Raw genomic sequence first — 15,250 nt, forward strand, 5'->3', positions numbered from 1 at the left:
TCTTTGTGCACTCCCAATGACCTCAAATATTGCCCCGAACAACTGCTAGCTACCATGTCATCGTATTAGAATGCCTGCACCAGTCGACTCCTCTTTATAGACCGATATGGGTTTGAAAATAAGTGTAATTTATGTAGTGATCTCTCTAATTTCCTACATAAGAATGCATTTGCCCCCCTCTGCCGCCTCGCCTGGATTTTGGGCCTTTTCAATCTCAGCAATCAAGATATCAAAGGCCTTTCCGACATTCTCGTTGTATCGTGCGCTAGCCTCGGTCCATCCGCATTGAATCTTCTCTGCTACCCTCTTGCCTTCCTCTGGGCTGACTTGTCGTTGCTCGGGACGGAGATCGCTCTTGTTACCGACGATGACTATAGGGACTGATTCGGTACCCTTTCAAGATTCCAGTCAGTACTTCGCTCTTGCTCGCTTGTTCCGCCACGGGGGCATAGGTACCAAATGATTCAGAATCTTCTCGCGGATTACTTGCACCATCTCAAAGGACGGTAAGGACGACACCGAGTAGACTAGCATGTAGCCGTGGATGCCGATGAAGTGTTTCGAGTTCAAAATACTGTATTCATCCTGGTTTTTTTTCTGCCTGTTAGTCGTGGCACTTGTCGGTTCTCGCATATCTGACCACATGTGTGGCGCTTCCGACTCTTTCTCCTAAATGCAACCCACCGTTTCGTCTAGTCGTTGCTAGAAGCAATCTAGGGATGACATACCTGTCCTGCAGTATCGACAATTTCTGTCGCAAATTCCTGTCCCTTGTGGCGAATCGTTTTGCTGAAGGTATTCTCGATAGTAGGGTAATAACTGTCAACGAAGTGGCCGTCTACGAACTGGACTGCCAATGATGATTTGCCTTGCGAAGTGAAGATGTTAGTCTATGAAAACCGCTTTCCAAAACCTGTTGCCATTGTTGTAATGCCAACAAGGCCAGTCGGGCCGTATCGTAATTGAAAGTATGGGGGAGAGGACTTACCAACAGAACGACTGCCAACAATGGCCACCTTTCGGTTCTTTGGCGCCGGCATTTGTGTGACTGATGAGAAGGAAACGAATGAAATGGGTATGTTGTCGCTAGAGCTCTGTGCTGGGGAAGGAGATGCCCGCACTAATGCTGGTTTCGAGAGAGTTCGTAGAGAGGCTGGAAGAAGGAAGGATTGTAGAGAAGACTAGACGTCTTTGTTGTGCAGTGCAGGCACGGAGGGATGCCTTCCTTTTTTTGATCGCACGTTATTGCCTGGGGCAATAGGCGAGAGGACAAATTGGAGAGCGAAGAGACAATTTTTGTCGAAGCACGCGGAATAGAGCAATTGAAAGCACAGGATCGATGTCGCAGCGTAGAGGTGTAGCGGAAAGCGGCAGTGGTAATGGATGTAGAAGGAGAGATTGATGGAGGGGGGATGGAGCGGCGGCATGGCGTATGCAAGCATAGAACCCAGCGGCAGAGAGCGGGATACAACGCAGGCACTTGCACATCTCTGAGGAGAAGTGGGCTTCCGCTACTAGAAGCTAGCACTTGAACATTGCCCTGTGCTCAGGTCACTTAACAGCTCTGGCCTGCCTGTGGGCTTAGCACATTTATGAGGCAATACCTATGTACTACCTTGGTAGACGTGATCGATTCCTCGCTACCAAATGACGGGGGTAGCCAAGGTGCCCAAGTCAGGACCAAGAACTACCGTTCCTATGCGCTATCGTCACATATTTAAGAAGATATGTTACGTTCGTATTTGCTACAGCTTGGCTTTGTCATAATCGTGTTGCCTCTCGTCCCCCCCCCCCCCCCCCCCCCCCATTCTAGATAAGAGACATGTCCCCAATGTCCTACACCACGTCCAGGCTGGATTCCGAATAAGACCTTGACAGCCAACCCGGCGAAGGTTGTGATACTCCAGGAAACCCAACCAACCTAGAAAATCCCACGGCACAAGGGACCTATCAATACAATAATCGAAATCAGATGGGCTCTAGAATGTTTGAGCAATGATTGGTAGTAAGATAAGCTGGGTCCAGCTGGACTCCTCAGTATGGATCGTCATCCAATTCAACAGTTAGGTGACGAGAGTTCTTTTAGAATACCCAAAGACGGATAACGGAAGCGTCGTGCTTCTCGCAAACCATGCCGCCGGGTACCTGCCTGCCTGCCTGCCTGCCTATCCACGGTCTTCATCGCCGCGTTAGTCTACCACAATTCTTGTGGCGGTCAAACCCCCTAAACCGGCCGGATTGCCACCTTCTAATCCCAAAAGATGTTGCTAGCGATGGCGGCACCTTGACTGAGGATGCCACCTGTCTTGGCTATAGCCTATCTCTAGATCCAAATAAATCATCTTGTTCTTCGTTCACTCCAATGAATGCGGCTGTAGCTCGCTACCGACTAGAGGCCTTATGCCTCTGCCTCAGCTCGTTAACAAGGTTTTGCAAGCTCGTCGTCAACTCATCCGTGTCCAGCTTTTGATGCAAAGCCATGAACTCCTGAATGGAATCGAGCAAGTACTTGGTGCCTCTTCCGTGACTCTTTTCCTCCAGTCGCCGGCGTACTTGGCTACCCAACGACAAGTAGCCCAATAGTATCGCCAAGTAACCGTGGGCTACGGCAACTGAGGTTTTCTCGACCGAATCGGCCTACACGAATTTGTTAGTCTGACTGTGCTGAGTACTTTTCGTCTTGACTCTGTTCACTCACCGTTCCAGCCGAATCGCGGTTCTCCAGGTAGACTTCTATCAGCCTATCCAAGGTTGAACCGTCCTGCCCCTGCCACGCATCCACAGACTGCCGGACTGACGGGGAGTGCTCTGACGTATTGATCATGACGCCTAGCAGCAGCATGAGTGTCTCGTAAACATCTTTTGAAAAAGCCCCTTTGCGAACAGACTGCTCCAGGAGCTCAAATCCCGCAACGCTGGTCTCAGCTAGCTCGCGGAAAAGATCTCCCCTGCTGAAGGCGCTCGCGGCAACGGGATTGTTGTTCGTTGTATTCAGTGCCAATTTCAATACTGTCGACTCGAAATCACCGAATTCTTGCATAGGTCGAGCCATTGCTATCGTCAGAATGTCTGCGAAAATGGGAAGATATCGCTTTGTCCAACGAGGGCCGGCATCAGACTCCATTGCCGCAATTGAGTAGCCTTCGAGGAGAGAAAGCGCTAGGCCGCCGTCTGTTCCCTCAATGCCATGAGCTCTACAATTTTCCCAGCCTGTCTCGGCGAAGCCAAATAGCTGATCTGCTAAGCTGGACAGGATATGTCGTGTCGCCGTACTGTCACCATCTTTGCAGAGCACGGATATGGCTTTCAAAGCAACCGTTCTTGGCGACAGCACGACGGGCGGAGAGCCCTTCCATAGATCCAGGTGCTGTATTGTGGATTTCAGAGCAGAAAGTGATGATTGTGCGTTCCTAGATAAGTTAGATTTCCGTTGCGCTGCAACGCTGACAATATCCTCGTCCAGGCTGAACATCATCGAAGCTAGTTGCGCGATACCTTCGCTCTGTAGCTGAGGGACGAGATGAGGGACCGAGTACGATGTGAATAGAACCAGAACAACAGACAGGAGGACGAAGCCGCTAACAAAGTCCTCTTCTTGTCCGAGAGCGTGAAACAAGGCGTCCTTCGCACCCTGGTCGCGAAATTGACGGACAAACGTCTTGTCCCGTAGCTTACTCGCCAGCTCTAACAAGGCATTGCGCCTCGAGCGGGCTGGCTGTGATCTGGGCGGCTGGGGCGTGCCGACTCTGTCGAGCAAATCGGCCATACTGTCTGCAAAACGATGATTGGCACCGGCTTGCCTTAGCGCATGGATGTCGATGATGCCACCGCCCCTAGCAGAGTCGTCTTCCTCAATCTCCTCTTCTTCAAATGTAAACGACGCAAGCTTCGACATTGTCGGAGGCGGACTGAGGTCATGCTGGGTGCCGTCCACGCCCATCTGGCTGCCAAGGCTGTCCCCTCCCGACTCATCTGTCTTCAGCGTCCTCTGCTCTCCGTACGTCGATCTTAGTTTCCTAGTACTCGAGAGCACCTTGGGCCGCATCGATGGTCTCGGTGTCATGTCAATAGGCTTTATCGGGGTGGAAGGAGAAGCATCGGCCGCTCTCATCCTAGAATGCTCTGACGAATCTGACATTTCGGAGTCGGAGTCGGAGCTATCTTCTGTTTGCGCCGCTAACTGATCAATGAGACGGATACGCTTCGGCTTTGGCAGCGTTTTCGGCTTGGTCGCTTGTGGTCTCGTAATCGCGGTGCTTGATGTTGCCACCAACAGCGCTTCCGCAGGTTGTGAGACTGCTTGTCGTGTCTGCAAGTTGGTCTCGGTCCTGCGAGGAACCTCAACCTCGGAATGAGCACGAGAGGCGATCTTACGTGGTTCGGCTTGTGTCTGTATCTTGGGTCCATCGATCCTACGGGGCAGAGATTCCTGTTTGACGACGCCAGTAGAACTTGTTGCGCTTGTTTTGAAGGGCGATTTCGCTCGGCGAGTATGAGAAGGCAACCCCGCTGGTGAAGCGACGACAGGAGTTTCGATATCGAGCTTGCGATCGGCTTTGGCTACAGGCGCTACAGCCACCTTCCTCTTCTTCATTTTATTCGACCCATCCGACTGGATTACGGTCGCGTCAACAGGTGGCGCAACGTGTCGAGATAGTGGAAGACGCAAAGGTTCATCGGATGGTGGGTCGTAGAGATCGTAGAGCTGTTCGGCAGGCGTTGAGGAGGCATCGATCGGTTGCGCGGCATTATCGGCGCGTCGCGAAGCATTAGATAAATCGAGAAACGCGTGTATGGGTCGTTTACGCGATGTCTTGCCGTAGGTTGTTGACTTTTTGCGCGGCACGCTCGGTCCGTCTCTGGTAGCCATGTTATGTCGCGGCCAACGCAGGCAGGCTTATTATAATAGCCACGGTTCAGGTTTCCAATGAGGTGAAAGATGGTGGTTGGCGATACGTGGTGATGACTGGAAACTATGGTAGACTCGGTGTAGCGGATGATGGGCGAAACAAGTAGTCTAGTATTTACTTGGATGGAAGGAGTGACGCAGGCGGTTGTCGAGAAGAGCGTGGGGTCGTTGTTGTTTCTAAGAGGGCCGGGAAGGGATGTAGCTGAGGTGAGGCACGTCCTGCTGGCTTGCGACTCTGCCTTAGTCAAGGTAACAGCCGATAGGCATTGCGGAGGATGGAAGAGTGAAAACCGAGAGACTTTGCAAGACAGCCTTGCGCATTCACAAGAGAAAAGGCATCCCACAAAGTCGAATCCCAAACGTGAGAGATTTCGATGGATGATTTATTTCAATTCGGGAAAATCCAGCGCTGGAGTCCTCAAAGCCGCATACTGTTAAGTATTGGAGGGAAGAAAGGAAAGGGAAGGAAGGTATGGCGTGTCGCGCGGTAGGGAGGCAAGTACGGATACGGGCATTGAGTCTGCTTGTCCTCCGCCCGGACACAAGTTTCCTGCCGTACTGTGGCTGCCGCGCCGCCTAGCGTCGCTCCCGCGGGACGGGGTCTTTTAGCAACCCCCGACCGGAAGTATGGTTCCTTAAGGTCTACCTTGTACCTTAGGTGGCACGGTATGGCAGGTACTGGTGCCACTTGGAGAGCACTGAAGGATACCTGCTTCCCTGGTCATTTAAATGCTATGCATAGGTGCACACCCCGATTATTGAGTAGAAACGCTTAGAGCCATCCAAAATCCGTCGCTGCTTGCAGCAGGTGGTTATTACACCTTAGGTACCTTGCAGGTAGGCAAGATTACTTTTCGGCAGGTTGGTTGGTGGGGTTGAATCCCGTCAACCTAGGTAGGTGTAACTTATCCATACGAAAACACAACCCCTCACATCTCACACTGGACAGGCCCCCGCATGATCCTTATCGCTGGAGGGGTGCTTGTGAGCGCATCAGGTTGAGCGGCTCCAGACCTGGGGTGCTGTGAGGTACGGATACCTTACCTAATGTGCCTTAATACATAAAAAAGGAAGGTACTGGCCAAACGAGTGTTTCCCACGTTTATGGCTAAGGTCCCTGACTATTCCATTATCACCTACCCACAAGCCGAGACAGAATTGTTCTCTCGCAGGGCAACTTCGTTACGTTCGGCGCAGGGCATAGGTAGGCAACCTATCTGACCCGAGCAACGGGGGACGGCGAGCTCCATTGTGTCTCGTGACACATTCGATCTGTTCACCCCGTTCAACCCTTTTGGCTTCCAGCGAAGACCTGGTCCTAAAATGCTTTATATCGATCCATTGGAAGCTTGCTTGCCGCTGCCCTATTTCCATCTCACTAGTTTCCAGATTTTTCGACCCCCCCCCCCCCCCCATAGCCCATTTGATTCACCTCCTCCTTCTACCTCAGCATCCAAGCCAAGCCTTCCTTGGACAAAATCCATTGAAACCCCTCCCACCCCATCCGGTACCGGTACCTCTGTATTTCTCACTTGCATCCAGTCCCTCCTAACCATACTATCGCCATCCTTTCTCTCGAGTAAATCTTGATCTATCGGCAACGACTTTTCTCAGAAATGGCCAGTCAAGAATCAAAGTCCGCCAGCGGCAGCGGACCTACACAGTGTGTCGGCCCGTTGTATCGCTCAGAAAGTCAAAAGCCCACGGCCACAGTCTCGACCGAGATCAAGCTAGACAACGTTGTTGTCTTGTCCCAGACGCCTCAGCTCATTGCCCTTCTCACGTAAGCCTCTCACTCTGGCTTCAGAATTATTCCAGTATTCTCCCTGCCTCTCGTGGCGCCCGGTAGACTACTATGAGGCACCGGGTCCACGGGGAGAACAAACTAGAAATACACCTCTTTGATGGCTTACTGACCTCCGGCAGCATCATCCGAGACAAGAACACGGAGCGTGGCGATTTCATTTTCTACTCCAACCGCATCATTCGGCTGCTCGTGGAGGAAGGCCTGAACCATTTGCCTACCGTTGAGCATGACGTGACAACACCCATTGGCCGGACTTACTCTGGCCTCATGTTCCAAGGCAAGATTTGCGGCGTCTCCATCATGCGTGCTGGCGAGGCCATGGAGCAAGGTCTACGCGACTGCTGCCGCTCTGTCAGAATTGGCAAGATTTTGATTCAACGCGATGAGGAGACGGCTCAGCCAAAGCTATTCTACGACAAGCTGCCTGAGGATATTGCCCAACGCTGGGTTCTCCTTCTAGATCCCATGTTTGCCACCGGTGGTTCGGCCATCATGGCAGTCCAGGTCCTCAAGGCGCGTGGTGTTCCCGAGGACCGCATTCTGTTCCTGAACCTCATTGCGAGCCCCGAGGGTATCCAGAACTTCACCGCCAAGTTCCCGAAGTTGAGAGTTGTCACAGCATTTGTAGACCAGGTATGTACAAGCCAGCCCTAGTCCACCTCGGATCGCACAGTCTGATAAACGTTTTGCTGCAGGGCCTAGACGAAAAGAAGTAAGTCGGCACCTTGCGATGCTTAGAGGCTTATGTCATACTAATGGGCTGTGATAGCTACATCATCCCCGGCCTCGGCGATTTTGGGGACAGGTTCTACACCGTTTAAGTGTGGCTGTATGTCCTGAAAGCCAAGGTAACATGGCATTGATATTCAGCTTGGGTTTCTTCTCGCGCTGCTGTCCTCGGCCGCCTGTGTTCCAGACCCTGGGCTGCATTCACAATGCACCTCCCCATGTACGTTCAAGCGGTTGCAAGGTCATCTAGTATTCATCGTCATCCATATCGATACCCTCACCCCCGTATCTCCTGTCATCGTCGTCATCGTCTACTGGCCGGCTCGGAGGGGCGCGCCGAGCGCTTGTGGTCTTGTGATTGCTTCCGCCGACGGGTCCTGCTTCCTTGGCAACAGCATCTGTGGACATGTGTCAGGTGCATGTTCTTGAGGTGCTTGTGAGAGCGACTAAGATGTTAAAGGAAGGGACTTACCTGCAGCGTCCACCCACTCTCCATACACATCCACGGCGGCCGAGAGGTCTGACTGAGGTTTAGCAATTGGGAAGGGGGAAGCAAATGAAATGGCAAGAGTAGAGCCTCACAATTGATGCTGCACTGAAACATCTGGCCGCACACTCTGCAGTCCAACGAACCAACACCCGCTTTCTTATCCAGCTTTACAGCGACGGAGTCTTCGTGGTTGCAGAAGAGGCATGTGAACTTGGAGGGAAGAACCTCTCTCTGCGAATCGGCGTCAGTGACTGCGTCGCCAACCGTACCAGCCTACAGGCGTAGGCACGGTGGAGCTTCTCAACAGTAAACGAACCTTCTTCGGGCCTTGAGGTTTGCTCGAACTTTTGCGCTTCCCCATAGTGTGGAGTACCGTTGATTGGTTTGCGCGACCGGCGCGTAGAATGTAGATAGACAGAGATCAAAAGAGAATAGTCGGTTGCGTAGTTCGTCGTTGTGCGTGGTCGAGAGCGCAGTCGTGAGCGCAGATATGTCGCAGGCTTGGACAGAAGTAAGGGAAAGTAGTAAGACTGGTGGTTTGGGGAAGATGATTCGGTGACAGGTGATGAATGAAGTCAAGAATTTGGCAAATGCGACGGATACGACGGTGGAATGCGCGACAGCGACTTTCAGGTAGCGGAGGTTAGGTACTTTCCAAATGTGTTTTGCGGCTGGTCTCTACTTAGGTACTTGGCAGAGGCGGCGTGGGACCATGGTGCACTGGTGCAGCAGGTTTAAACCCAGTAGCGGTGGACCCAAAAGCTCTGACTATACTGGTACTATGGAAGGCACCTGGGTCGGGTACCTAAAGAGCACCATACCTAGGTGCCTCACCACAATAGGTTAGAAAGGTCTGTACCTTATGTATCAGCCTGCCCAGGCTCCTAATATCTCCTTCAGAGCATGCCAGCCCAAGGTAAGCAGGTACCCGTACAGTGGGCTGCTGGGTGTACTCCGAAAAGTAAGGTACTCCGCAAGGTACTATCATGGACGCATTCTAGGTACCGTACGCAGTAGGTTGTTCGACGACGGCTACTCGGAGAGGGACAGCGGGGTGACCGCCTTGAACTTGCGTGCCTTAGGTAAGCACGCAATCGATAAACCATCACACATGACCCCGCTTTACCAGCCTTGGGTATCCGTACCTTACTATACCTACCTACTACCCTACCTACCTCATCCAGAGGAACGACATCGGAGTCCGGCACTTGATGCACAAATTGAGAGGCGGCTCATGCCCGTCTCATCCATCTGTCTGCCGCCTGTGCGAATGCTAGGCCCAGGCAAATACTTTACGCATTTCATTTCTACATGGGGTATTATGGGCTACTGGACGACCCATTGTTATTGTGAGCAGGTCAAGCAGGTAAGACACCTCGTGTCTACGATCTATGTGTCTGGGTGAGTGAGGGGTTGAGTGAGAGGGAGGGGTCTTTTGAGGTAAAATACTCTAAACCTTATGCATCGCCTTCAACAGCGTATTCTTATAACAGTGCGCCCTAGTCTAGTTGCTTGCCTCAGCACCTTTGTGCTTGCTGGACGTAAAGTAGGAGTAGGTAAGTTAAGGTCCTCCGATCGCCTTATCTTGGGCGCTGGAAGGCCGCATCAAGCTGTCTTCCCCCTCCTTCACTGAGTCCTTGTCTGGGTGTCTGGATGTCTGGGTAGATCGCGGACGGCCCCGCAACCCGACAAAACTGGGCGCCGCCGCCGCATCGCCATAGGTCCACAACCAAGGCACGTCTTTATCGTGGACTTCCAATTCTCCACAAGCAATGATGCTTATCAATGGCATCGCGGAGCTCATAGTCTACCTACCTATTAGCACTTGACCATGAGTTAAGATAGACAGCCAACAAGGTACTACATGTCATGCGCGCGAGTCTGTTGTTATGCCCAGAACTTGCCCCTCAATCATATTTGTTATGTAAGCGTATCTGCTGTAACTTGTTGGCGGGGGTGGGTGCAGGTGCAGGCACAGACGCAGGTGCACGCCGGGGACAATTAGGTTGGCACATGCGTGGACAAGTAAGGAACGTGGATAAGTAAGGAACCTGCACATAGCGCGGACCAGACTTCGACATCCAGACGACGGTAGAGTAGGTACCTTGCCACTTCTAAGGTAATCATTAATGGCAGGTAGGAAGCACCCCAACCCCCGTCCCCAGCCCGAACTAAGGTAGATGAGACTGGAACGTCTGTGAGATTCGAAAGCCCATGTGCCGCATCACCTGCTACCCAAGGATAAGAAGAGTCGGGCACGGTAGCGGGTACTTGCCCTCCCCGTCCGGCCAGCTCAATGACCACGCGCGGCGCCTTCCGATGGGGTCACGAGATCTCCCTCGGGGCGTCGACCGTCTCTTCTTTGTGCATCTCTATCTTCCCTCATGCTGTTTACTACATAGCCCTCACCGCTGGCTTCGATATAGTCATTCTTCTCGTTCCTCATCCTTGGCCTTTCGGTGGACCAGCCATCGGTAGTCACCGACTTATCATTTCATAACCTGCCTCTCGAGAGATAGCTGTCCCCATCTCTCCTTATACTCTAGCTTTGTCTTACTTACTCACCTCCTATTAAACTTCAATTCGTCCAGCTTCCTTTCTACACCTTCCATCGCTTCATCCTTTTCTCCTCCCTCTTCCTGGTCTTCCTCTCCATTCTGCCGTCCCTCCTGCTCCATCTTCCCTCGTGAAGTATTACAGCAGTCCGTTCACGGCTTCTTTCACTCCAACACGGCGCATCTTTCAAAGACGCGGGCTGCCTCCTCACAGGATTTCTCTCTGTGTGCTCTGCTGTTGTAGTGTGACAACTAGAAATTGATCGTCATGAGCGACCCTACCGTTGGCGACGGCTCGTTGGCCGAAGTCATGAGTTCCTTGAAATCCATACAGCAGACTCAATCTGACCTTGTGGCTGCCGTCGACTCGCTAAACCAACGATACCAACAGCTGCCTGTTGACTCTGATGTCGCCGGCGAGGTCCCTGAAAGATCTCGAACCCCCGAGCCTTCCGACGTCGTTGGTGATTCTGCCAAGAGCTCCTCGTCCGATTTGACCTTGCAGGCCCCAGCTGTGCCCTCGTCGCCCAGCCAGCGTTCCGGTCTTACCTCCCGCATCATCCTAACGTATGTTTCCAGCTACGATGCTGCATTACCTACTGTCTATCATCATCGGAGGTTTCTAACTGATACTGTCATCCCAGGACTTATCCAAAGCAGATCGGCATCAATCCTCTTACCATGAAATGGGGCGAATCGGACCCCCATCGTCGTGGCCCAGTTGTTGTTTCTCGTTCATCGACTACCATTGGAAGACGTAACGGTCCGTAGACCTAGCCCCCCTACTTACGCCTGAAGAGCAACATCAGCTGACACCATTGTCCAATCTCAAGCTGTCGGAGGTCAGTACTTATCTTTGCCTGCCTGCTGAGTCGTTTTCAACTAACATGTGTTTTCAGCCCAGTGAGTGACCCATGCATGGGCTGTCCTTCGGCCATCTTGAAGGGAAGAGTATAAACGTTGCGAGACAAAATAGCTGACAGCGGACTCGCAGTGGTGGTTCTTACTCCATCTACTATGCTCTCGCTGTTGCGAGCAAACAACTTAATCTCGAGCATAGGTGAGCCATTATTACCGCCAAAGCCAGCGCATGGACTCATAGATTCTAGACCCGACTTCACCAATACGGAGCCAGCTGCTAAGATTGGCCCCTTCCCTCAATGGGGAGATCCCAAGAAGATTGTCGCCATGGATCCCTGGGGCCATCTATCCCCCTGGCTCTTCAAGGACACTATCGAGAAGCACAATGGTGAGTGGAGAAAATGGCACGCACTTTCTCCAACATAAGATTTTAGACTGAAACGTGACAGTCGATATTCGCCCAACAATCGCCATCACCAAGGCACATATGAAGGTACAATTGCGCTCGCTGGAATAACATAACGTTGTCTGACAATTTTCAGCTTCCCGAGCTGGAGGAGAGTGTCAAGAGCGGAAGACTGTGAGTGAAGCCACGTCCAGGAGAGGGTTCTGTTATGGGAGCTGATTTGGCTAGTGTTCCCGACGGCAAGGTCTGCCTCAATGAGCTCGGAGAGCTGGCTGTAACTAAGTTCGCCGTCGAGCCGGTAAGTCAGATTTCCAGCGGTGATTAAACAACACAGTATGCTCACGATCTTCAATCAGGTTTGGTATCTTCCTGGCGTAGCTGAAAGATTCGGTATCGGTTCGTCAGACTACGACTGCTCGAGAAGATATCAGCAACTAATCTCAACCAGACGAGGGGGCCTTGCGAAGGTCTCTCTTCGAACACACTGGTGGAAGCTACCCAGAGGTTGATGGCCCCTCATACCTCACAGAAACGCACGCTGATCATTTGTCATAGCTGATCACCCGCAACGATATCAAGGTGTTCCTGCCTCCCATAGGTAATAGCACCCAGCCTTCGAGTGAGAGGACGAACTAACAATGGGCATCATGTAGGTGGCTTGACAGTATACTGTTTTGGCGATCCGGCCAAGATGTCCGACGAGTCGGTACGACTGGCTTTGCGTATCCACGACGAGGTTTGTCGTCTCACTGCAAGCGGCGATCTCACCATTAACCGCTACTAGTGCAATGGTAGCGACGTTTTTGGATCCGATATCTGCACTTGCCGCCCTTACCTCATATTCGGTATCGAAGAGGCAGTCAAGGAGGCCCAGAACGGCGGCAGTGGTGTTGTCATTTACTTCCGGAAAGAGGGCAGAGCCCTCGGCGAAGTGACCAAGGTGAGCATTGGCCAGTCCCAAGAGTGATTAACATGTGTTGACAACAGTGATTCAGTATCGTACGTTCCACCCTACTTGTCCATTATTCGTTTCTAGCTCGTGTGAAGAGTACACGCGGGCGATAAAGGTTGCACGTTCACGACAGGCTGCTAACTGATTACAAAGTCGTGTACAACGCCCGTAAGCGGGGCGAAGACCGAGCATCGGACTATTTCAAGAGAACAGAGAACATTGCTGGCGTGAAGGACATGCGCTTCCAGGCCCTCATGCCCGATATCCTGCACTGGCTCGGAATCCGCAAGATTGACAGGATGTTGAGCATGAGCAAGTCAGTAGCTTCTCTTCGCCCAAGATGCCATGATGCTAACGTGAACCACAACAGCATGAAACACGACGCCATTGTAGGACAAGGGTAATGAGAATTCTCCTGTGAGTGTCAGCATTCTAGATCCTTGCTAACAATTACTGTAGAATTCCCATTCACGAGCGTGTTGAGCTCCCCGAGGAGTGGATTCCCGCAGATTCTCGTGTCGAGATTGACGCAAAGATTACTGCAGGTATGCAAGCGAGAAGGGGAACGTGGCCCGCTGTCAGTCACTGATGAGATCTGTTGTCCTAGGTTACTTCACCGCCGGAAAGCGCATGACAGAAGAAGAGTTGAGAGCTGTGCAGGGTAGGATGTGGGAAGAGTAAGTCTCCCTACTTTCCCCGGATTGCGGGCATTATGCATGACTGACGATATCCTTACTTCACAGTCTCGATCATTAGCTCCTGCAAAATTAGTACTCGCGGGGAGGGGGCGAGAAGAAGCAATACAGCCAGCTTGGGGTGATGACACAGGCAGTTGTAGTACTTGGTCTAGATGATGAAAAGACGTCGGCTTGGGTTAGAACCGATAGAGCTCCTGTGCAAGATGGTGCTATTGGTGTCTCCGTGGAAAACCTGCGCCATTGCCAGTGCCGATAGCAATGCCTTGACGGAAGACAGAGAAGAACTTATGTGTGGTATGCCTACGCTAGTCTTGTACCTGTAGACCAAAGCCAGGCGAGGAGGGAAAGCCAAGAGTAGTGGCACATTGGCCAGCTGTTATTGCCTGAAGCCAAGCCGCATGTATCAGACAGAATGCAGATAAAGCAGCGCATGTAGTCAGGAACCAATCCCGAGGCCATTGACATAGCTTGCCTCTGTGAAATTGACTTGTATAGCAACAATGCAAAGGTAAGAGAAGCAACTGCAACATATTAATGAATACACGGAGTCGCGAGAGTCGACCACTGTCAAAAGACGACCATCGCCCATGATTGTCGCACCACTCGGCTGCGAAGAAACCAGGTTGGGGTATGGATAGGCCCGACCTCGTCTGCGGGCTGACCGGGGATGTTGCGATGCAGAATCCTATACGGATATACCTACTACCGTGACTACCTAAGGTATGGCTGTGCGGTATACACCGGCTCGAACTGTGTATTACCTGTGTGCTTGACCGGTCTTGGAGTGCCATGGCCGTGGGTGGCCTTGATTGGACTCGACTGAGCGGGACCTCACGGGAGGTGGTCAACGAAGCGGTTGGTAACCCCACAATGGCTGCAGGCGTGACGCCGGCCATGCATGGCCTTTGCGTATAAGTGCCCAAACAGATGCTCACCGACCCATACAACACCAGACACATAGTTGGGAGCCGGTTCCCCATCAGGCACCGGCCATGTGGTCCAATGATGGCACGCTGGTACTGTCAGCGGAAAACCGTCGACCGGGCTCGCCCGTCCCCAAGGAACCGACGTTCCCGCCGAGTAGCCGGAGGTGATGGCTTGTTGTTAACGTGCAGAACGCCCACTTGACGAGGGGCGCAACATAGCAATCATGGTTCCCCGTCATCCCATAGCCGTTGCAGTTTTGCAAAGTCGATTGCCATCGTACCTTTATCGACCTCGCCCAAATTCATACCAAGACATTCGTTCAAAGCGATGGCCACCGTTTCCCGAGACCTTCGAGACACGGACGGCGTGCGGAGGAGAGAGGCATCACCTCGGCCAGATCGTCGACGCCGGCCAAGGCTACTGAGAGCCAGCGCGACGGAACCTACCATCACAACAACATCAAATGCCAGCCGTGGCGCTATATCGAGCCCGCAATCGTCGCAAAGGGCCACTGAACTCCTCAGCCGCGTTGCCGTATACTCGGGTCATCCTCCCGAGTACTCGCCGACGTCGGGGGCCACTCCCCATATGACGTCGCTCAGCGCCGAAGACATGGCCATTCCGACAACGAATCGAGTTCAGGGCCATCGAGAACATCAATCTTGTTCGTAGACTGTCACGATGCCAGCATTCGACGATCAAATTACTGATACCAGTGTGGCCAGACTCGAACGGCTATTTCAGCTTTCCCAACTTTGATGCTTGGGATGGAGAACGGCGCAGTGATGATAAGGAAGAAGACGTATAAGACCGACAATGCTGTAATGAACCGAGAAGGGGGGGGGGCTTCCCCGGGTCGACCAACGGTAGCCACTGTGGCTGGGAGATTCGACTCAAATCGAGCGTTCCGCGTCTC

General features: G+C 52.4%; 7 protein-coding genes across 7 annotated transcripts; 3 read left to right on the forward strand and 4 right to left on the reverse strand.

Annotated features, from left to right (window-relative positions):
• Nucleotides 1-107: 107 nt before the first annotated feature.
• Nucleotides 108-1,437, reverse strand: BDP55DRAFT_685211 (ras family protein). Its single transcript, XM_060576439.1, has 4 exons — nucleotides 989-1,437; nucleotides 729-868; nucleotides 457-585; nucleotides 108-393 (listed from the first exon to the last, which is right to left on the reverse strand). Exons 1-4 carry the CDS (start codon nucleotides 1,038-1,040, stop codon nucleotides 154-156), a joined length of 561 nt encoding a protein of 186 aa, XP_060422364.1. The 5' UTR covers nucleotides 1,041-1,437; the 3' UTR covers nucleotides 108-153.
• Nucleotides 1,438-2,382: 945 nt separating this feature from the next.
• BDP55DRAFT_734800 (uncharacterized protein) lies at nucleotides 2,383-4,870 on the reverse strand (the record flags this gene model as incomplete). Its single annotated transcript, XM_060580248.1, has 2 exons — nucleotides 2,383-2,637; nucleotides 2,699-4,870. 2 exons carry the CDS (start codon nucleotides 4,868-4,870, stop codon nucleotides 2,383-2,385), a joined length of 2,427 nt encoding a protein of 808 aa, XP_060422365.1.
• Nucleotides 4,871-6,525: 1,655 nt separating this feature from the next.
• Nucleotides 6,526-7,537, forward strand: BDP55DRAFT_566915 (uracil phosphoribosyltransferase; the record flags this gene model as incomplete). The annotated part of the gene is made up of 4 exons (XM_060570548.1): nucleotides 6,526-6,692; nucleotides 6,836-7,349; nucleotides 7,412-7,428; nucleotides 7,486-7,537. 4 exons carry the CDS (start codon nucleotides 6,526-6,528, stop codon nucleotides 7,535-7,537), a joined length of 750 nt encoding a protein of 249 aa, XP_060422366.1.
• Nucleotides 7,538-7,691: 154 nt separating this feature from the next.
• On the reverse strand, nucleotides 7,692-8,296 carry BDP55DRAFT_698899 (transcription elongation factor Elf1 like-domain-containing protein; the record flags this gene model as incomplete). Its single annotated transcript, XM_060577836.1, has 4 exons — nucleotides 7,692-7,843; nucleotides 7,918-7,965; nucleotides 8,028-8,166; nucleotides 8,252-8,296. 4 exons carry the CDS (start codon nucleotides 8,294-8,296, stop codon nucleotides 7,692-7,694), a joined length of 384 nt encoding a protein of 127 aa, XP_060422367.1.
• An 809-nt stretch (nucleotides 8,297-9,105) lies between these two features.
• Nucleotides 9,106-9,974, reverse strand: BDP55DRAFT_685230 (uncharacterized protein). Its single transcript, XM_060576440.1, has one exon. The coding sequence runs from the start codon at nucleotides 9,737-9,739 to the stop codon at nucleotides 9,497-9,499; it is 243 nt and encodes an 80-aa protein (XP_060422368.1). The 5' UTR covers nucleotides 9,740-9,974; the 3' UTR covers nucleotides 9,106-9,496.
• Nucleotides 9,975-10,586: 612 nt separating this feature from the next.
• On the forward strand, nucleotides 10,587-13,589 carry BDP55DRAFT_425405 (GTP cyclohydrolase II). Its single transcript, XM_060567481.1, has 19 exons — nucleotides 10,587-11,057; nucleotides 11,135-11,253; nucleotides 11,324-11,332; nucleotides 11,390-11,393; nucleotides 11,485-11,550; nucleotides 11,600-11,739; nucleotides 11,801-11,844; nucleotides 11,894-11,931; nucleotides 11,986-12,055; nucleotides 12,114-12,147; nucleotides 12,206-12,261; nucleotides 12,313-12,355; nucleotides 12,411-12,493; nucleotides 12,542-12,697; nucleotides 12,753-12,756; nucleotides 12,863-13,109; nucleotides 13,169-13,254; nucleotides 13,317-13,386; nucleotides 13,453-13,589. Exons 1-19 carry the CDS (start codon nucleotides 10,759-10,761, stop codon nucleotides 13,463-13,465), a joined length of 1,581 nt encoding a protein of 526 aa, XP_060422369.1. The 5' UTR covers nucleotides 10,587-10,758; the 3' UTR covers nucleotides 13,466-13,589.
• Nucleotides 13,590-14,366: 777 nt separating this feature from the next.
• Nucleotides 14,367-15,142, forward strand: BDP55DRAFT_623395 (uncharacterized protein; the record flags this gene model as incomplete). The annotated part of the gene is made up of 2 exons (XM_060571383.1): nucleotides 14,367-14,927; nucleotides 14,977-15,142. Exons 1-2 carry the CDS (start codon nucleotides 14,662-14,664, stop codon nucleotides 15,140-15,142), a joined length of 432 nt encoding a protein of 143 aa, XP_060422370.1. The 5' UTR covers nucleotides 14,367-14,661.
• Nucleotides 15,143-15,250: the final 108 nt, after the last annotated feature.

Source organism: Colletotrichum godetiae, assembly GCF_030913485.1.
Source record: "Colletotrichum godetiae strain CBS 193.32 chromosome Unknown BDP55scaffold_89, whole genome shotgun sequence".
NCBI classification, from domain to species: Eukaryota; Fungi; Ascomycota; class Sordariomycetes; order Glomerellales; family Glomerellaceae; genus Colletotrichum; species Colletotrichum godetiae.